Here is a 21,065-nt window from a genome sequence, read left to right as displayed (position 1 = left end):
AAACAAACCCACAATCAACTCCATTACTGTACACTACTGCAAATGTATACTGTGCCAGAGCATTAGATCTAGTCCTACATTCTTGCCCCAATTACTGCACAAAACAAAATCGCTGGCCCAGCAAGGAAGCAGGGGAAATGTTCAACTGGTTTCATACCACACACACACATATTCATATGTTAATGGTGGAACTGCATGCCAGAGATATTTTCTCCTACTCACTGTGGCAGTAGTACCTGTAGACTACACCCACTGTGGTTCTCGAGTGGAGTGGAAAAGACTTGAATTATTTACGGTTTAAAAAACAGGTTGTCAGGGACGCACGGTGGCCGTTAACCTTGTTACAAGTAAACACCACCTCATTTACAATAAAAGGCCTCCAGTGGGAGTAGAAAAGACAGGGTAGGATAAACGTGTTATCAGTACAAATGATTGACTTTCAAGTTGTTGCCCCCTCTGTTACCCTGTGTGTGACTCTAACCCTATTACACTGTTTTAAGCATTTATAAACATAATGACAAATACTTGCCAGAGTTTAGTTAAATTTCTCCTGAAAAAAAAAAAAAAGAGCTAAATAATTTACACAAAAAGGACATTTTCTGACACGTATTTTGATTAAACATTAATTTTTTATAGGATCATAATTACAGATGTAAAAGGGTTTAAGAGCCGTTTGCAGCCTCATCTTTCTCCACTGAAGTGTGAATAATAGAAGACGATGTGCGGACAGAGGGGAGAAGAGGAGCAGAAGGGTGGCGTTAGAGGAAAGAGTACCAAGGACAGCCTGGAACCGTGACTCAGTTAAAAGGGAACACAACTCTATCAGTGGCCTGGGAACGACACCTTGCTGCTCCGCGGAGCCACACCTTAGGAAACCAAACATGGCGTTGAGTCACCGACCGAAACTCGGGTCAAAGAGCGATACACAAGGTTCACGACTGAAGAATGAGGAAAGGAAAGGGGAAGTTGTTCTCAACTCTCATGTCAGGTGACTGTAGTCAACATTCTTTAGACATTTTAGGTGTTGAAATGCGGATAACCTCGCCCGCACAGCGAGTGAGGAAAATCACCTGCCGAATGAGCTGCTCCTGTCACCGCCCTGACAGGTGGTAGTCAGGTTGAAATGCATCTTCTCTTGCATTATTAAAGCTCTGAGGCGAACCGGAAGGCGGTACGCTGCTCGCAGCCAGCGGGACACTATGTTAAGTTGGGTTTTTTTTTCCTTATATATATATATATATATATATATAAAAGTGATCATTTCTTACCGTGTTGAATGAGTATCGACGCGACCAAGCAGAGCAGTCCGATCATTTTGGAGCAGTCGTGCCAATTTCGGGCGTCACGTCTCGCCATGGTCGAATTGCGGGTCCCCTTAATGAAACCAGGCACGCAGTTTCTCTGGAAGAATTGTCCCAAAAAAAAAAGGAAAAAAAGAAGAAGAAAAAAACACCGTTCAGACGCGGAACAGTTTTTGTGAGGAAAAAAAGGAGGCACAAATAAACTTGTTTGTCTTCAGGACAGAGCAGGAGTCCGACAGACTTCAAATGCCCCTCTCGCTGCGCCTTTAAGACGGAGTGCGCTGAAATGAAAGACAATCCTTGCGTGTGTGTGTTCCGGCGCACAGGTGAATATTCCCCCACAGCTGGTGCTCTGGACGTAATGAAGTGCTGCCGCGTCTCTCCCGACTCCAACAACTAGTTCCTCCGAGCGCGCGCGCGACTGTCCGACTGTGTGTGTGTGTGTGTGTGTGTGTGTGACTGACTGGGTGATGTCATCAGGCTGAGAGGCGTCACCGCTCTCTGCTGCCCGAAAAAAAAAAACCAATTAGGACCAGCGACGGCAGGAGGGTGACTCTGGGAACAACTTGTTGAAATCTCCAAAAAGCAGTTTTCCCTGTGAAAATAAAACGTGCTTACATCTAAAAGTCCGCAGCGGATTTTTGCTTTGATTTTTCTGCCATGCAGGGACATGATCCCAAAAAAACCGTGATTGATATCGAGGAATACTCCGATATGGCCATGTTTTTTTGTTTTTTTTTCAAGCTCCCAACATCTGAGAAGTATCACTTCCGTTCATTCGCGATCAATATTGCCTCAAAGTAATATTGATCGATTGCTCTAAATGCATTCAATTATTTAGTTAATTAGATATTGTAAATATTATCTACAGAAGAGCGTCTCTCGCCATCGACGTAAAGTTACTCCGCAATGTCAGGACGGTGTTGATGTAGTGGTGAGGTAGGACCTTCGTGGAAATGGATGATTCTTACGCCCTCTGCTGTATGCTTCTGCACAAATACAATTGAGATGAGCTCATATAAACTCCAGCACAGCAGATGCCAAAATCAATAAACATTCATTAATAAACGCCAACATACAAATCCAGTGGCAGTCAGCAAAATCAAATCAAGAGGAAACAGCTTCTCGTGTATCTGTAGACTCTTGTTGATGAGATTTCTTTCCCCATCAACCGAATAACTTCCAATTCATTTTTGTCCTATTTTCCTCTGAGGCAGGGTGCATACTAGCATAGTGAAGGCATTATCTGGTTTAGGTCTAATCCCTATACCCAAGTGTTTTACAGCCAATGTAATTACATCTCCATAAGTCCCACAGTTTAAATCGTGCTGCTTGGTTCCTTCTGTTCCGTTTCATTTCCAGATTCCCCTCTAGTGTCAGTCACCCTCTTATTGTTTGTCTCTATTTCCCAATATGCTGATAATGATCAATGTTCTGCACACCAGGAAAGAAAAACAAATTAACAGTTGAGATATGTTCATCTTTTGGAGATTTATGTCTTCAAATAGACAGGAGGGGTTTCATTTTCTTTTCCACTCCTTGCCCACTGTAAATCCAGAAAACTGTGAAAAGCATCTGCCATGCAAAGAAAGCAGCTGTGGGTTTTAAATGCCAACGGTACTTTGCATAGCCATATTTTAATCTTGCAGCCGTCTTTTGGCCCTGTTGCTGAAAGTTTGAGCACCAGTCAGAGAAAGTGTGCTGGCACCACCCATACGACTGTCGCTGCCACTATATAGCGTACCCATTCATGGTAGAATAAGGAGCTTTATAGAAAACCGCCACCAAATGGAGGATTTCATTCCTTTTCCATCCCATACTCATCCATTTTTCATACCCATACCAAATCGACCTTCACACCTTTCCAGCTACCACCCACTTTACTTATACAGTGCACCGCCTATTTCTTCCCTTCGCCGTCTTACACCTTCCCTTCGTTTACAATTCACTTTCCTCTCCTTCCTCATCATTCCTCCTCGCTTTCTCGCCCTCCCTCTCTCCCTCTTCCCGTGTCATTCGATTTCTTTTGTCCACTCGTCCTTCACTCCTTGCTGCTATTCATCCTGCCCTCCATCCTCGTGCTCTCCGGGGGTCTGTGGCAGTGATAATGAAGCGCATAGTTAACAGATATTAGCTCATTGGCAGTGGATTCATTAGACGGAGCCAAGGCTTATGGTGATTATTTACCCATAGAGGAGGGGCCACAAGATCAGTGTGCTCTGTGTCAGCAGCCACAGGCTTCTTTGAAGTCACACAGTCTCTGTTCCCTTGCAACACACTTCTCTTCTCCTTGGGTTTTCTCATTCTGTCTGAGCACCTCTCTCTCTCTCCAGATGTCTCCCCACTCGCTGCACTCCCATTTCTTCTCTCTTTCCCTGTCATTAGACATCCACAATACATATCTGCGCGCTCTCTGTTTCCCTCTCTTTCACTATCTCTCTTCACCGCCCCCATTCACCCAATGGTAATTATGGAAAAATCTGTAACAGTGCTCAGAGGAGCTGATAATACCTTTAGCTTAATTAAAGACATTTATGGGATGTAAAGACATGTAGCCTAGAGGTTGCTGTGCACCCACACTAACCCAAACCCTCTTTATTTCTCGCTTTTTTTTATCTCCCTCAATCCCTCGCTTTCTGCTATTCTTATCGTTTTTTTGTCTGTTTCACACACACATTGTGATACATACCAGTACAAGCTCGTTCATTTTGTCAAACTGGATGTTGAGGTCAGAAGTTCTGTAACTAATTCCTCTAAATTGTTCAGCTCTGAAGTTTAGTGAAACATTGAAGGCCTATATCGTGTTGTACATTGTGGTGTGTGTGTTCATGGTAATACTTGTACATGTGGTTTATCAGCCTCAAACACACACACACGGTGGCAATAATGACAGTCTTTTCCTGTTGATTATCCCAGTGTTGGCCACATCCTGTTGGGCTGAGAGATGCACAGCGAACGTATTAACATGTCAGGCAGGGACCAGTAACAGTGCTGGAAAGTGAACAATTCTTGGAGCATGGTTAGAAAGGTCACAGTGTTGAAGACACAGCTGGTGCAGTGAGAGGGTTTTTTTCTTATCTTCTTCCAATGTGTGATGGAGTCTGGTTTTTTCACCATTCTTCTTGTTTCTACCTTTGAGGTATATTCGGCCCACTCTGGCATCACAGGTATGTAGTAAATACGTTCTGTAGTTTTTTCAGAAATGATTGCTAAACTGATCTGGGAAGGGTAGACTCCCCTTCCCAGACAATGTCGCTTTGCGAGTGCAAACATGAATGGAAATGTTTCCACCATATTTGTTGGCTTTAATTTGACCATCTTTAAAGAATAAGTTCACATTTTGTCTGAAAACGACACACACACACACACACACACATATATATATATATATATAAATATATATATATATATATATATATATATATATATATATATATATATATATATATAATATATTGAAAGAGTTAATCATTGTAGATGTTCTTCCTGCCCATACTGGCTGCAAAGAGATGCCTTTACTAAAAGGGTTTCACTGTAAGACAAAATATGCAGTACTGTGTCAAATGTCTACATGATGCTTTAGTGGTCAAATAAAGTCAGTCAGTTGGATCAAGTTAGTCTTTTTATGTACAAAGTTCTCTCTTTTTATTTCGATCCTTCCGTTGCAGCTCTGCAAAGAAAAGCTGGACCTAAATATACCTGCACTCTGACTGCTAAAGCCCCATATTAGCGTCAGCAGAACGCTTGTCCCACATCACTTATATTGAAACAGCCAGTATGGACATAAGGAATAATTAAAAGGGTCAATAACTCTTTACAGAAGGCCCTCACATTCTGCACTTTCACTAACATTAGCGCTGTAAGTGAAAGTGCAGGATTTGAGGGCCTTCCTAAAAAACTCGTCTGACAAATGCCCCTGTTTAATGCTTGACTTGTTGTCCTCGCTCCCTCAGACTGGGAAGATGTTATGGTGGCCAGAGAGGGCATGCCTACCACTTTGGTCTGCACTGATACAACAATGAGGGGTGCCGTTGCCATTAACTGGATGGTGAAGTCACTGGATGAATGGAAACTGGTTCTCTCAGCCAGCGAAAGTAAAAAGTTCTCTGGTGGTGCCTCAAAGGCCTCCATGCGATTGACTGACCCTAACTTTCAAGACACCGGGGTTTTCTCCTTGTTCCTTGTTCCCAGAATGGAGGACAGCGGTCTCTACTCATGCTTGATAAAGCAACAAGAGAGGAAATTGAAGGAGAAGATTATCCTCTTAGCCATTCTTACAGGTAGGAAAATCACCAGCTTACAAGTGAGATTTTCAACACCACCTGCTGGCAATGTATGTTGTTTTAGTTTTGTGCCGCACATTATCTCTATATTTATATACATTCGTATGATGTTGTTTTGTAAATTTACTGATTAAAATGTATTTACTCTTTCTGCTTTTAGTCTTTTAAATCTCAATGAGGCCTCGCTTTTATGAAATGTTTTATCCTTTATTTACTTGATTGCCAAGTTAATGAGAACCTATAAAATAAATTACAATGTACATTTTGAGGTTACTATGAATTCACTTCTACTCCACTACCTTTCAGAGGATACTATTGTACTTTTCATTACGCCTTAGTGACCAATTACTCTGCAGATTGATACTTTCCAACCTAATTTCATGAACAGACGCAACATTAAAATGCCGTTTCTGTGTTTTTTCATTACTGATCACAATCCACAAATAATTCCCCTCCTGACTTCCTGTGTCCTCCCTGATCTTCAGTCACCATTGTCCCCGCTGCACCCATCCCTCAGCTGAGCACCGTGCGGCTGGCTGCCAGTGTTAATCCTGGCTATGCCGCCACCAAGATAACCTGGGCAGCACCTGGCGGCATTTACATGAAGAGCAAGAAAACAAACACAGACACGGTGGCCAAAGTGCCACTGGTCCAGAACAAGGACGGCGGGGCCTATGTCTGTATGGTGCACCCGTGGGGTAACAGCAGCAACACTGTTTTTGCCTTCCATGTGGACGTGACTGTTGATGGTGAGACGGATTTGAGAGTGAGAAGAGGAAAAAGCATTGAGGAATTGAATACATTTATTGTTGCTTTTGTTGGGCATCAGTACTAGCAGCATTATTTATTTAAGCATCTGTAGCTACAGTTCTTCAAAGTATTTACTTTAGACCAGTTTCAAGATTCCAAAGTCTACTGTAGATATTGACTGAAATCCAGCCAGTCCTCCTGTGAATATTATAGTTGCTAAATTGATGTATTATTCATTATATGCTTTTTGCCCATCCCTTCTCGCTTCTCTTCTCTCCACAGCTAACAGTGTGGCCTCATTCACCAATATAACATATGGTGAGTGACTTTGTAACACAAGCAGTCTGAAAGTCCTGTGTCAGCAGACTGATAAGCAGGCAGAGCCGAATGCAAAACCAACTGAAGAAGTAACTCTCAGCATATAATCCCTATTGTTGTAGGATCTTTTCCCTTCTCTCCATTTCCCGACTCTCTTACTATTCTGTTTACTCTCTCTGTCTTTATCCACCCTCTTTGTATCCTCAATTCCCTTTCTATATCTTTTGTCTTCATATCCATCTCCACTCCGTCTTCGTCGCGGTCTCAACTATTTCATCACTATGGTTTCTCTTGTGTTCCCACTTCCCTCATTGCCTGCAGAGAAGGATATCTCCACCGCCACTCAGGCTCAGACACCGTTTCCCCTGACCTGTCCCGGTGACCAAGGGGACTACGTCCGGCTGCACTGGCTACCTCCAGACAGCAGGAGGCACAGTGACATAAAACTGCTGTACCAAAATGACAGCTGGGGGGGTTCCACCTTTGTCACCAATCACAGCAAGAGACTCCAGCTCGCAGGCCCACCTTACAATGCAGAGGCCGGAAGCTTCTCCTTTCTACTCACCCCTGAGTTAAAAGATGGCGGCCTCTACATCTGTGAAGTGTTCCTCAATGACATCGCCTTCAGCCGCAGGACCACGCTAAGCGTGCTGACAGGTACAGATCGGGGTCAAGACAAGGAGGAGGTGGTTTAGGAGGAATAAAACAAGGGGCGGGGATGGATTTATGAGACGAGATGAGGTGTCACTTTTATAATAACCTTGTGTATTTTTCCTGTTTAAAATGCCCTTTGTGGAGGCTGATGTGCAAAGTAGCTGTCACAAAAGAGACAAACTGATGGATGGCAAATTACCATCAGGAGACCCCACCTTGTATTTATTCTGCTGGGGTATTGAATATTATTCTTACAGAAGATATTCCTTCATTTGGTGTTTGTATGATGAAATATTCCATAGGTGTCTAGAGACAAATGGGGAAGTACGCACAGGTGAGCAGGAGATCTGGTGAGTGCAGGACTAACAGGTGAAACTAATTAGGCCAGGCAAGACACTCATAACAGGCAGGAAGGGAAGGGATCCAAAACAAGGACAGGAAGCAGCAGGGCATCGAACCGCTAAAGAATAAAACCCTCTTACCCCTGAACCAGAGCCACCAACATGAAACAAACCAAACATAACCTTTGAGCAGAGCAGGACATGACCGGAGACTGATAGCACTCTCATGGAGCTGGAGCCAGGGGGCCATTAGCTTAGCATAGCATGAGTGTCGGGATATGCTCGAATGGGATTTGTTCGTACGACATGTTAATCGTTTCCAGTTGTTCAAAATGGCCAGTTGTCATAGGAGGGGGAACCTGCATCTCCGCTAGTTGCCTGGCAACATCACTGTGACAACAAGACTCTGGGACCCGTGTCCTCCTATCACACATAACTCCACTTAGCCACAAGTTGTCTTTTTACTTTGTTGTTTGTGTATGGATTAAACAAGTGAGACATAATTGATTAGTGAGCTTTAGGCATTGGGCCGTGCCAGGAGAGCTGTTTCCCCTTCCAGTCTTTATGCCAAGACAATCGCCTTCTGGTTCCAGCTCCATACTTGTAGACAAGAGAGGTAATGTCAAATAACTCTTTCAATCTGAACAGCTTACAAGACAGTGGCAAAATAATTGGCAGATGATAATATAGATATAGTCAAAGGACCCATGTTTCTAGAAGCCGAAGAAGAAGCCCTGCTGATGTGTCCTTAAGAAAGATACTGAATTCTCACCAGCTCCCAGTGTATTGTGCTGTAGAATAAGTGCAAAGAAAATATCCTAGAAACATAGATATGATGTCACATCACTAAATTAACACATTTACAATACTGCTCATGGAAAGTTACATTTGCCCGATTCATCCATTTAAAAATAAGAAATTCTGCAGAACACCTGTTGATTTTCATTAGAGCGACTCAGGGATGTTTCACCTTCTTCAACAACATGCAGGATACATGTGCAACCACGCGTGCAAAACCGAACACGCGCACACATACACATCCAAAGCCCTGTCATGGAGGCCTTGGAAGACTTTACTAATCACAGTCTCACTGGCATCCATCACAGTCGCCCAGACATGACCAGCCCATCCGTCACTGTCATTGTCACACTGCTTCACACATCTGCATCCCTCATATACACATCCAACCACGCACCAATCATGTGACGCATATATTTTTACCCCACCTCATTAGAAGTATCATTATGTATAATTATACCTGCAGCCCTCCCACCAAGGCTGTATGTGGCCCACACTGATCACACTAATCAAGGCTGAAATGTGTGTGTTTTTATGCGTGTGTGTGGGGGGGTCTGTGAAGCTTGATTACACCCAGATGGATCCTCATTTCAGTTTGACAAGACATTAAGCATCAGTCACAGTCAACCAATGCATTAGCAGCAAATCACTTTAATGAATATATATTATTTTGACCCCTCTCTGAATTGTTCTTTGTTTTTCATATCACTTTCCCTTTACCCCATTACTCTCCTTCTGTCCATGGCCTTTTCTATATTCACACACTACCCTTTAACTCACTTTCTCATCCTGCCTCGGCCCCTTCACTTCCCTCCTCCTGCCTGTCTTTTTGACTTACTCATCCTTTCTTCAATTTGTTTTCATTTATTTCATGCCTCTGTAACATTCTCTGTCCCTCCTACACTCCTCTCCCATCCCCCTCGCCTCTCTGCATCACAGCCACAGTTAAAACCCGCCATTCCTCCTCAAAGCTGGAATTGTGGTGCCTGTACTCGGAGCGGTCCCAGGTCCATAGTGCCCGTTGGAAATACCAGAATGAGAGTCGTCATCTGCACTCATTGAGCATAAATCCTGGCAGGATCGCCACCATTTTGCCCTTACCCATCACCTCAGACACAGCCGGGAACTACACCTGCACTCTACAGCTGAATAATGGGCGGACTGTCTATGCAACGCAAGCTGTCACACTGCCCCGTGAACGTGGGAGGGATGGTATGGTATAACAAAGACTGGTCTGTTTTCAGATTTTCTTCATCAACACTATATTATTTTACTAGGACAGGAGTCCTGGCAGACTTCCTGTCAACTCAGTGGAGATAATGAACCATGAATGTGAAAGATTCTCGGATGTGTGCTCCGTGAAGCGTTCTGCGGCGCATTCAAGCCAACTTCAGGTCAATCCATCTGCCAGAGAGCCCACAGTTTATGGAGGAAAAAGCTCCTGACGGATGCCATATGTTACGCTTTCTTAATGTGGTTAAAAAGGTCACAGGTCAAAACTTCTGTGACATTGTGATTTGCAGATAATATCCAGCAGGAATAACTCTGTTATTTTGCGTACCCATTTGTCATAAAAATCCACCATCGTTTTAATACTCGATAGAACATACAACTTAAAGGCTATCGTTTTTTTCTCATCAGACTCACCAGTTTATATGCGACCAAAAGAAGACAGGACCGTAGGACATCTCTCCCCACAAAAACTAAATTATTCAGACTTATTGTATTGGTGGCTGTGGGGGAGCACAGGAGGATGTGACAGTTGAATGGATCCCTTAGCAGAGATGAATTCACTCCCCGTTACCCTAATACATCACTTTGAGTTGAGGGGCCCAGAGCTCATCATGATGCACGCTGATGGTACGGCTAAAAGACTAATGGCAATGGAGGAAAGAGAGAGAAGAGAAAGCATGATTTAACCTGATTGGAAAGGCAGGATCAGAAAAACATACAGTATATAATGTGGAATTTGTCGGGTGTAACGAGGAGTTCAAATCTGAGTAATGTTGGATGACCTACATATACACAGTTGAAATGTGCAATAGTGCCAGATAGCTGTAGTTCTTAGTTAATAATAAATAGTGTGACAATAAGCAGTGACAGTTGAAAGTTTATAAATAATTGTTATGGTTAGCAAGAAGGCATCCAGAAAGTTTTGCACATTACGGTTCATTGGAAATAAGTTAAATAATCAATACTGAGGAAATAAATAATTTGGGGATATCTTATGTGCCGTAAGCCACATCTAAAAGTATAGTGCCGGTTGTAGGAAATCAAAATGTGGCATAATAAAATGTGTTTCACCGGTGTCACAGTTCAGAAAATGCAAAATTGAAGCAATCATTTTGCTCTGAAGCACATGAAATACTTAAAATGTCAGAGATGTTCTGCAATCATTTGCTATCCTGAGTTGGCCCATCATTTGCAAAGCATTCAAGCAGTTATTTGGTCTGCCTTCTATCAGCCACACTCCTCTACAATCACACTGATATAATTCGTCCCCCTACTTCATTTGAGATGAAATGGACGAGAAAGTGCCAATAGAGGAAAGGAAAAGGTGAGATAGAGGAAGTTGGAAAAAAAACGGTGTGGAAACGGACAGGAAGCGAGAAAGGAGAGACGTGCTAGTGAGAAACTGGGCGCGTTAATGCCTCACTTCACTGCCTTCTATTACCATAATTCATATGTTAAAGCTGGCATGGAGAACAGAGCAGGTCAGTCTTGGGGTCAGCACTCACTGGAGTATTCCATTAGCAACCTCTACACACACACTCACCAATCAATTACACCTCACACGGCACATAAAGATTTACGCCGGCTAAAAGCGGTGACACCGGGACCAAGGTGAAGCCTGTGGGCCAATCCTCTAACAAAAAAACCTCTCCTGGATTTACCTATACTACATAAATGACTACATGCATGTTTAGATAATGAGATGGGGAATGGAATTGCAAAAAAATGTCAAATCAAACTATGGAAGTGACAGTATCCCTGGTCTCTTTGATACTGATGATTCTTCTTCGGGTTTCGGTGACTGACGGCACCATGATGCAAACGCATGTAACATGTTTGGGAAATCTCAGCTTCATCATGTCTTAAAATCCATAGCTTGAAGTGGTCACATAAAGGAAAAGATTGCCCCCCTCTTGACAAACTGGAGAACAAACAGCAATAACTTCTCTCGATGTTATTTAACCACGCACACTCTTAGCTCGACAAGTTTTATATTACTGTTCTTGGAAGCATTCATGGCTCTCACTTTTCTCTTCTCTTTTAGTCGAGGGTGTCAGTGTGACCACCCCCTCCCTGCTCCCTTCTCTCTCTGCTTTATTACTCCTGGTGCCCCTGGTTGCTGCAGCTGTCTCTGTGTTGCTATGGAGACAGAAACACATTTCTGATCGTGGTGAGTCTTCCGGCGCTTTCTTTTTTTGACGGCTTTCTGTGTTCTGTCCATCTTTTGCTCCTGTCGGCTGCCACTGAGCGATGTGGGCCGTGACATCCTCTGGGGGCGTTGTAATGAATCTGCCCCTATACGTCCCCCCCCCCCCCCCCCCCCCCCCGTGTGTGTGTGTGTGTGTGTGTGTGTGTGTGTGTGTGTGTGTGTGTGTGTGTGTGTGTGTGTGTGTGTGTGTGTGTGTGTGTGTGTGTGTGTGTGTGTGTGTGTGTGTGTGTGTGTGTGTGTGTGTGTGTGTGTGTGTGTGTGTGTGTGTGTGTGTGTGTGTGTGTGTGTGTGTGTGTGTGTGTGTGTGTGTGTGTGTGTGTATTGCTAACTATCTCTCTGTACTCAGGTATTGAGCAATCTATGTCTGTCCACTCGGGTGAGGCAGAGAACATCTATGAGAATCCTGAGGATATCAGACAGGTGCATTCAGACATTTTCAATAACTAAATGATGAATTTCCCTCCTCATCTTCTGCTCTCCCACTCCTCCCCTCTGGTATTAAACACTCTTTCTCTTCTCTTTTTTCTTTCTCTCACCCTGCCCTCCTCTTTCCTGCCCTGTCTCTATTTTTTTTTTGCTTTCCTCCTCTATCTTGGTTTTTCCTCTGATTTTCATTATCTCTCCCTCTCTGTCACTTGTTGTTCATTAAACCTGTTTTCTTCACTCTCCTCCCTTCCCAACAGGCTCCTCCCCAGGGCTCAATCTACATGGTGAGTTATTGTGTCGTCCCTTGCGCACACACAAAGGCATGGTGCATATGTGTGTTTGTGAGGAGATGTGGCACACACATCTACCAAGGCATAAAGACTCTCTATTGCTTCTTCCCTAAGCTGTCAGCAGATATGTCTTCCCTCACATTTGCAGCCCTCTCTCAGATAAACCCAATGTCTATCAACTGTCACTTTTACATTAGTAGTATTAACAAATCAATCTCATTACACAGGGCACAGATGGACATCAATCTAGCCCCAGAACCATGAGTCTTTACTTCCTCTTTCTCCTCCACTTCACTCACACTTCCCATGCCTCCCTTCCCCCTTTTCTTCTTTATACCAGGATTTGAAGCCAAGAGGAGAGAATGATGTCTACAAGGAACTGGAGCGGTAAGCAAAAAGCCTTGCATCATGTGTGTGTGTGTGTGTGTGTGTGTGTGTGCACTGTCACTCATCTGCCCCTCACATTCTTCTCACACTCCCCAATCACGCTGGCCTGCTGAACATTACTCTGACACTGTGGCATAATATCACGCCAAGCGCTGACAGGCAGCGCTCCTTTGCCCCTGTGTGTTGTTGTTGTGTGGGCTGTCTGTGTTTGTGTTTAAAGAAGAATAAAAGAGACTTGGGGACGAGAGATTTTTGCGCAAAATTGTCTTTATGCTCTGTTTTCAGATACTAGTGTCAGAGCTGATCACCTACCCACATCTCATCCTCATCCGGCTGTCACATCCGCTGAGTTCCCGATTGCAGCAGAAGGCTTTTATAAACAAAAGTAACAACTGAGTGTCAGAGTTGAGATTTAAAGAAAAGCTTCAGTGCTTCAGAGAAATGCACCTCAATTGCTTGGATGTGTTTTATTGTATTTTAAAGTATTGCTTTTTATTAGTACTTCATTACTGATTTGCTTTGATGGCTAGCTGCACATAGAGAACAAATGGGGAAAGATTTCAATTGTGTCCCAAATGTGTGGAAGTTCATGTTATATTCTTTCTTATTTGAGCATTTGTTATTGAACCAGTTGTCTTGTATTTCTATGGATATCTGTATTTAAGTATATAAATATATAAATAAACATGTCTGTATTGTTGCTTGTCTCCAATACTTTTTTCCCCACAACAAATTACTAAGCGCTTTCGCCTTTGAGGTTGTGGTCAGTGCGGGCTTCCGTAGCACTCGTCGTGGAAGAATGGCCGGCTCGATGTGGCTCCGCTGTATTTTAGGGCCTCATCTGCAACGTATCCACCGTTCACCGGACCAGTCTCGACCTGAGGGCAGGGCTGGGAGGAGGGTAGGAACACATGTCATGTTATGCGTTTGTTTTAGAACAGCCGACTGCGCCAACGGAGCAGTATTTCATCTTCTTAGCATTGCTGTAGCTGCGGCTGCGTCCCGGAAGTGTCAAGTGTTTGTTATTGAAACCCTGCTGTCACTGAACAGTGCAGCCGGGGTGACTGTTTGTAATGAATGAAAACACAGGCAGACATCAATACGCTTGTCTTTGCTTATTTAATTAAGTTCTGCTTCACCGCGACAGCGACGGCCCGTTTAACTGAAGCTTCATACACTGTTTTCCTCTGTGACGTTAACCTCGTTAAGCTAACGCTAAGTGGGAATAAACAGGGGAGAGTTGACGTTGACCAACACGGGAGGAGAACATGTGTAGAAGCTGAACGGAAAACGAATAACAAGAGTCGGCGTCCATGTAAACTTGAGCAGAGCCCCCGTAAAGACGGAATGTCCACCTCCACATCTGAATGCCTGCATACTAGTTGCAAGCTAACGACCGCTATCCGAAAGACAGACGTTAGTTAACACGGTGCTCACTGTATGAACACGTTGTCTCACAGCAGGGATGGAGCTACCAACCCAGGAGTCTGGAGAAACACACTGACAGCATCATCGGCTGGGTCAGTAGGGTTGTATGTTTGATAACACTGCATGGAAACGATGGAGAAGTTATTTCAAGTGAAGTGTGCGTTGTCTTCCTCCAGGCGTCAGCACTGTGGTCTCTGTCCTACTATAGCTCTCCTCTTCTCCTTTGCTATCTGTACAGGAAAGGTAGGTTGAATACAGCATTTTTGGTCCGCCTTATTTCTTCTCCACTATAAACTGCAGTTATGACGAGCTGGAATGATTGGAAATGTATTTGGATTAGTTGAGCAACAATGTTAATAAGTCTCTTAAGAAATAACATCAAGAGGATTTTCTACCTTTCTCTACCTTTTTAAAAAAAAAAAAAAAAAAAAATGTTATAGTTGTGTACATGTAATGTTTTTGTTTTGCGCTGTTGGTTGGACAATTTAAGACATTTATAAATGTCTGCTTGTGCTCTGAGAAACTGCTATGGACATTTTCACGTTTTATCCGATGCTTAATACTCCAAATTGTAACATTTAGTTGTGAATTATAATTTAAATAGCTGTTACAAAGAGGGACAGAAGTGGTTGTAGAAGAGAATAATACTGTGATAATTCAGTATTATGATTTATTGAATTTAGGCTAAATACCATGGGATGTTATCTCTTGACAGATTTATATAGTCAAAGATTCTGAGAAAGGTGTAGTATAATATTTTGCTTTGATATATGTTATACATTTTATTAAAGATATAGTTTTTAACATCAGCTGAACTGTATGTGTGGTTTAGTTTTGCATACATTTAGCATATTATATTAGTGTGTGTATATGAGAAAATATCCAGATCAGTGTCAGGATAATAATTTGTACCTTATCGCCCAGTCCTACTTGTAAACAATCCCAGTTTTGGGAAAATAGTAAATACATTGTATATTTTTCTCGTGCCTTCATATTATATTTGGAGTTTATATTAAAATGTGAGCTTGGCATGTTTCAGTAGAAGTCATTGTCAGTCAGAAAGTTCGGCGACGGTAAATGTCAAAATATGTATATTTTTCTGGTTGACATTTCTTTCTCCTTCCATTAAATCAGAAAAACTGCCACTGGGCCAATGTTCTCTGTTCTCCTGCAAGTGGGATTAATATAAAGTTAATCAACTGAATCACCAGGAAGTCTGTGCCGCAATAGAAATTAATTGCTCGAGGTTGTGTACTACTCCGTAGTGTATAATTGAGCTTCTGATATTGATGTATGCATATGGTTCTAGGGTGGTTGTTAGACTGTGAATCTTTGTATCAGTGCCTGTTAATGAGGCTGAGGTCTAGAAGGGAAAGGGGGGTGTGGGGGTTATGTGGATGTCTGTGTCACAGTTGCTTTGTGTATTTTTAGGTTACATCTGCAGCAGTAAGCTGGTTCCAGTGAGTCAGTATTTGGGAACAGTGCTGGTGTGTCTTCTAGGAGTGGCCTGTCTTCGAGGTAAGGCTACAGATTTATTTACTGGCAGGCGATGACCATTTCAGTACATTCATCTTATAGATATCGCATCATATGCTGTACATGCCGCATGCAAATACGATTTCATGAACATTGAGATACAAAGCATACTAAATGCATTCCTTCAGGCTTTGCAACTACATGTTTGTGTTCCATGCACTCTCTGTGTTTGCTTTCTTCATGCCTCCCTTTCCTCCTTCCTTTTCTCTCCCAGGGTGGGGGAGATGGAAAAACTCTGAGTATCTTCAGTTTCTCTCCATTCTTGAAGAAACCAAAAAGAATCACACACCAACAAATAAGGTGCGCTCATGGCAACCTGAAGTGCTCATCAGGATTTATAATAATTACCCCTGCCTTTGTAAATATCCATATTGATACATTAGAACTTAACTCGAGTGACGGCTTATTTTTTTCTTTCTGTTTCCTTGTAGAAGAACCTGAGGTGCTACGACTTTGACTTCTCGTTCTGGCCTTCGGATTTCAGCTGGACAGAAGTCAGCAATCCGTACGTTTTTGCTCTTCTATTTTATTGCCATCTTAATGGCATGTGTTTGCTGCCCTTCTATTACCACCAGGGTCAGTTCTTTATGAATACATGCAGTACATTGGATCCATGCATCCACCAAATGGCAAATGCTTTTTAGCTCATCCGTTTCATTGTAAGCCTTTGACACTGTGTTAAACAGAAAACTATCCAAGGCTGGTGTTTCTCTGCTCAAGCCAGAGCCCAAATTAAGAGGAGCCGCAGACAGCGTCCTCCACTCTGTGCGAACTCTACCATGCCACATCATCAGGTAAATGCAGTAGAGCATAATCCAAAAATGAAGGCTCTGCTTTATAGGAGGTTTGCTGTTAAGTCATCTTTTTCCCACATCAATGGGAAGTATTTGTCCAGTGTTGTGAAAGTGTCCTTGTGTCTATTTTCTTCCTCTCCAGTTTCCTCATTGCCCACTCATTTGGGAGGAGGATGCTGTACCCTGGCTCTGTAGGTTTACTGCAGAAAGCCATGCGACCCATGCTCTTGCAAGGCCAGGCTAGGTTAATAGAAGAGGTAAAGAAAACACCCACTCACCCTCTAACTGTCTATATTCATTTCAATACATATTGATTATCATTCTATGTCGATATGCCTCCACTTCTCACAGTTTGACGGCCAAAGGAACAAGCTTGTGGCCTGCGATGGCAATGAGATCGACACGATGTTTGTGGATCGAAGGAGGGACGGGGGACAGACTGGCCAGACCCTGGTTAGTGTCTGCAATGATTTGTTGTTTTTGTGCCTCGGGCATGTTCCACTGAAACTCGTGTCACATCAGTCGCTTAAAGGCTCTTGAAATGTGTGAGTATGAATTCTGCCACAGGTCATCTGCTGCGAGGGGAACGCAGGCTTCTACGAGGTGGGCTGCATGAACACGCCACTGGAGGGTGAGGAATCCACTCCATTATAAGAGTCGAGATAGTTTATTATGCAAAAGCCCAGAATTTCTTTTTTTTTGTTGTGAAATTGTATTTCGCTTAAACTTCGCTGAATCTTGACTCGATCTGCACTGTAGGTGGCTACTCTGTCCTGGGCTGGAACCACCCTGGCTTTGGAGGCAGTACGGTAAGAAGTGTTTTCAGATTTGGTTCTACATCCTTGAACTAGCATTGGCTTACAACTTCACATAGTTGGACAAACAACACAGTGGAAAAAAATAACGGCATGTTTTCAATTTGACAGTGTTTCACAAGAGGATGAAGTACACAAGGTCAATTTTATCAGTGATTGAAATAACACATTGTAAATCTATTTAGTCTTTGGCGGTGTGTTGGTGGGTTGAGTGTTACTGTGTTTAATAATGCATGGATATTTCTTTTTTACTTTATGGCAGGGAGTGCCATTCCCCCAAAATGAGGCCAATGCCATGGATGTAGTGATCCAGTTTGCGATGCACAAACTGGGCTTCCAGCTCACTGAGATTGTGGTATACGCGTGGTCCATTGGAGGATTCACAGGTACAGAAAAAAACAGAACAATACATGATGGGCACTATGCTATAAATTAGAATCATGTTATTTAGTCCTTCCTTCCTGGTTCTACTCATCTCGACTCATGTTATCCCTCTTACCTCCTAATTTCCCTTCTTAGCCAGTTGGGCGGTGATGTCGTACCCAGAGATCCAATCATTAGTGTTGGACGCCTCCTTCGATGACCTCCTGCCTCTGGCCCTCAAGGTCATGCCCGACAGCTGGAGTAAGTCCGAGGGCTTAATCTATAATCTATTGTTTGCAGCAGGGAGATTTGTTTCAGCAACTGAAATGTCTTTGTTCTCTCTTAGGGCCGTTGGTACAGCACACAGTGAGACAATACATGAACCTCAACAATGCCAAGCAGCTTCTCAAGTGAGTGGGACAGTCTATTTATAGTGATACTAAGTACTAATCATAAGTCCAAGTCCACATTACGCAACATATTGGGAGTGCGATTGTGAAAAACAAACCACAGTGATGTGGCCAATTTACACTCCTTCTCCTCCAGATATCAGGGACCAGTCCTGCTGATCAGGAGAACCAGAGATGAGATCATCACCACAACGTGAGTCTTAACTAAATGTCTCGGTGTTTAGTATCAGAAGTTTGTTTTGCATAATGTTGGTTGGACATATTTTGGTTAAAATAGGACATTAAATGAGGGCAGAACATCTGTTCAATTTAAAATGGGATCCAAAGTTGGAAAAAGATTGTTCACCTGATCAGATTTCCGATTATGAAAAAAAACAACCACTGGGGCACAACTGCTGTTTGTTGTTGTTAACAACAAAAGACAGAGACTATCATTGGTTGGAACATTTTAGTACAGCCACTAGTATGTCATGAATTAATGAGTAACATTTTGTCAAGTATTTAAAGTTAAAATGCAAGAAAATCTATAATTTTATTATTGAGCATTTGCCATTAAATTTAATCATTATTGGCGTGTGTGTATATACAGTAGAAGCATGCCAAATGGCATTGTAACTATATCTTACACCATAGTTATATAATACTCAAACATAATTAGAAACACTTTCACGCCAGAAACCTACCCAGAACTTGAGTCATCTACCATTTACACCACTAATTGTCAGTTTGTTGAGGTTAAGTACTTTGCTAGTTGCTGCAGAGGCAGAAGGAAGCATTCACATGCCTACTCAAAGACCACTGACACTATATAATACGTTGTACAATGTATATTACAGGGGTCCAGAGGACGTCATGTCTAACAGAGGCAACGATCTCCTGCTTAAACTGCTGCAATTCAGGTCGGTATTCTCAATCCTGAATACGATCGATGTGTTCTGACTTGATGAGTGAGACAAGTGATGTGTTTTTCCTGCCTAGGTATCCAAAGATAATGACGGATGAAGGGGTTAGAGCTGTCAGGCAATGGCTGGGCTGCTCCAATCCCTTAGAGGAAGGTATGTGTGACCACCTTTTGCATTGGACACTTTCAATTGCCTTCAACTCTGCTCAACCTTCGCAAATTCTCTTGTAAATTAGAATTCACATATTATATTAAACTGAGGAAAAATGTCTTTGTTGGCATAACAGCGGTGTGTAATGCCAGCTCCCTCGTTCTCCACAGCATCGGTGTACAGTGGCTATGAAGTGGACGATGACTGGTGTGTGTCTGTGCTGCAGTCGTATCAGGCAGACAGAGATGTTTTGTTTCCATGGAGTGTTGGTAAGCTCTCAGGTCCTTTCACATTTACAAGGCAAATAAACTGCACACAGTACCACTGTCATACATGCTTCGCCTCGTAGTACTGTTACATGGCTTCACACGCACTCTCTTTCGTATGTCTGTTGCCAGGTGAGGATATGACTCTGGAGGGAAGACGGCAGCTGGCTCTTTTCTTGGTAAGGAATGAAGTCTTTTGTTATCCGTGCACTCAAACCCAGAGTGTGCCGTTGTTCCTTCTGATTTTTAAAGGGCAACCACCTGTTGTCTTTATCACACCGCGCCCAGTCGGAATACAAAGTCTCATTTCCTTTCCCCCAGTAAGTCCCATTTTCCTGTTCAAGGCTTACCTCACCTCTTCTTTCCCACTCCAAAAACAACTATCACAGCTATTCAGACATCATTACCACAGTGGAACACTATTCTGGTCGTCATAGTAACCAGCTCACCTGTGCTCTCAAGTTGTCTGGTGTAATATATTTCACCGCGCTCAGCTTATTGAAGTCATTTAACATCAAACAAGACCAGTGCCATCAATTACAGCTAATGCCATGCTTTTCCTCCCTCGGTAATTCCTTCTGAATTGGGCTTTATCCACCTCCTGTGTAAATCCATAGGAGATTTGTACGGCATTGAGCCAGAAAGACTGAACCTAATATAATCAAGTTCTCCACTTTTTGTTCATTGCCCTCCCACACACCTCATATCTATTCCTCCTCCATCCCCGCTGTCTTTTTCGTTCTCCCAGGCACGAAAGTACATGAGAAACTTTGAAACGACACACTGCACTCCTCTCCCCGCCTCCGAGTTCCACTCCCCCTGGAGACTGTAGAGAAAGATGGCTGGACGGACGCGAGGAAACAAGCAGCAGAGGATTTGGATGGCCTGTGGTCAAGAGGGCGTTTCTGGCATGGTGTCAATGTATAACTGTGATTTTCTTTTTTTTCAGAGACCAAGATCATATTTAATATTGCTGTAGTGGCATCTGAAAAGATCTGGTCTACTACGTCTCATCCGTAGCCACACCTGTAAAATATGGTACATCTTTTTGTTGAGGTTAGATTTGATTCAGACTGCTCAGTGTTAGTCTCTTAGGCACAAGCCATCACTCTTTGGCTGTATTTGTAAAGACGCAATTAGAAGTAGAAATGCATAGCTACAATTTAAATATCATTGAATAACCTGAAAGTCGAGTTTTAATCTTTAAAATGCAGCCAAAGTGTTACAGGTTTCTTTCTTTTCTGTGGACACTATCTTTATGAACAAAGCTGTATCCTAAAATATTGCTTTTAGATGTTCTGTACATGCTGAATACAATTTTAAAGTGTTAAATAATAAATTGTACAGATAGAACAAAATTTGATCGTAAATAATAAAGATAATAAAATTGCCTCGGAACAACACACTGCTG

The 21,065-nt window shown here is 42.8% G+C and overlaps 3 protein-coding genes across 7 annotated transcripts in view; 2 read left to right on the top strand and 1 right to left on the bottom strand.

Annotated features, from left to right (window-relative positions):
* Positions 1-1,751, bottom strand: part of si:ch73-22o12.1 (nectin-2) — a 70,204-nt gene extending 68,453 nt beyond the window's left edge. For both annotated transcript variants that reach the window (XM_034553801.1, XM_034553800.1), the window contains exon 1: positions 1,269-1,751. In XM_034553801.1, coding sequence (XP_034409692.1) covers positions 1,269-1,356 — 88 coding nt within the window. In that variant the 5' untranslated portion in view covers positions 1,357-1,751. The remainder of the gene's footprint in view (positions 1-1,268) is intronic.
* Positions 1,752-4,289: 2,538 nt separating this feature from the next.
* Positions 4,290-13,690, top strand: g6fl (g6f-like). Of its 3 annotated transcripts, XM_034553803.1 has the most exons (11): positions 4,290-4,468; positions 5,255-5,581; positions 6,070-6,333; positions 6,617-6,652; positions 6,974-7,309; positions 9,385-9,657; positions 11,723-11,848; positions 12,234-12,307; positions 12,571-12,597; positions 12,944-12,990; positions 13,276-13,690. In XM_034553803.1, the coding sequence occupies exons 1-11, from the start codon at positions 4,396-4,398 to the stop codon at positions 13,280-13,282; spliced, it is 1,590 nt and encodes a 529-aa protein (XP_034409694.1). In that variant the 5' UTR covers positions 4,290-4,395; the 3' UTR covers positions 13,283-13,690. The 3 variants fall into 3 exon arrangements, 2 of the variants coding, with proteins under 2 accessions (XP_034409694.1, XP_034409695.1); XM_034553804.1 differs by lacking the exon at positions 9,385-9,657; XR_004611234.1 differs by lacking the exons at positions 12,234-12,307; positions 12,571-12,597; positions 12,944-12,990; positions 13,276-13,690 and having other exon boundaries at positions 9,385-11,159; positions 11,723-11,833.
* Positions 13,691-13,770: 80 nt separating this feature from the next.
* abhd16a (abhydrolase domain containing 16A, phospholipase) lies at positions 13,771-21,059 on the top strand. Of its 2 annotated transcripts, none has more exons than XM_034553798.1 (20): positions 13,771-13,891; positions 14,454-14,510; positions 14,595-14,661; positions 15,850-15,936; positions 16,169-16,254; positions 16,386-16,459; positions 16,641-16,748; positions 16,891-17,005; positions 17,100-17,201; positions 17,316-17,379; positions 17,508-17,557; positions 17,826-17,949; positions 18,083-18,187; positions 18,273-18,336; positions 18,473-18,529; positions 19,173-19,235; positions 19,315-19,391; positions 19,559-19,657; positions 19,787-19,833; positions 20,403-21,059. In XM_034553798.1, exons 1-20 carry the CDS (start codon positions 13,790-13,792, stop codon positions 20,484-20,486), a joined length of 1,632 nt encoding a protein of 543 aa, XP_034409689.1. In that variant the 5' UTR covers positions 13,771-13,789; the 3' UTR covers positions 20,487-21,059. The 2 variants fall into 2 exon arrangements, with proteins under 2 accessions (XP_034409689.1, XP_034409688.1); XM_034553797.1 differs by having other exon boundaries at positions 14,451-14,510.
* Positions 21,060-21,065: the final 6 nt, after the last annotated feature.

The sequence above is a fragment of the Cyclopterus lumpus genome, chromosome 16 (assembly GCF_009769545.1).
Source record: "Cyclopterus lumpus isolate fCycLum1 chromosome 16, fCycLum1.pri, whole genome shotgun sequence".
NCBI classification, from domain to species: Eukaryota; Metazoa; Chordata; class Actinopteri; order Perciformes; family Cyclopteridae; genus Cyclopterus; species Cyclopterus lumpus.
Note: the sequence above shows the minus strand (reverse complement) of the source record. Positions and strands in the feature narration are given on the sequence as shown.

Excerpts from the sequence above, each read along its gene's own strand:
- abhd16a (XM_034553797.1), top strand. The coding sequence starts at position 13,790 with ATGGCCGGCTCGATGTGGCTCCGCTGTATTTTAGGGCCTCATCTGCAA. Across the intron at positions 16,255-16,385 it reads ATCACACACCAACAAATAAG|AAGAACCTGAGGTGCTACGA; the intron begins GTGCGCTCATGG and ends GTTTCCTTGTAG. Across the intron at positions 19,236-19,314 it reads CTTAAACTGCTGCAATTCAG|GTATCCAAAGATAATGACGG; the intron begins GTCGGTATTCTC and ends TTTCCTGCCTAG.
- g6fl (XM_034553803.1), top strand. The coding sequence starts at position 4,396 with ATGGAGTCTGGTTTTTTCACCATTCTTCTTGTTTCTACCTTTGAGGTA. Across the intron at positions 9,658-11,722 it reads CCGTGAACGTGGGAGGGATG|TCGAGGGTGTCAGTGTGACC; the intron begins GTATGGTATAAC and ends CTTCTCTTTTAG. Across the intron at positions 12,598-12,943 it reads CCCAGGGCTCAATCTACATG|GATTTGAAGCCAAGAGGAGA; the intron begins GTGAGTTATTGT and ends TCTTTATACCAG.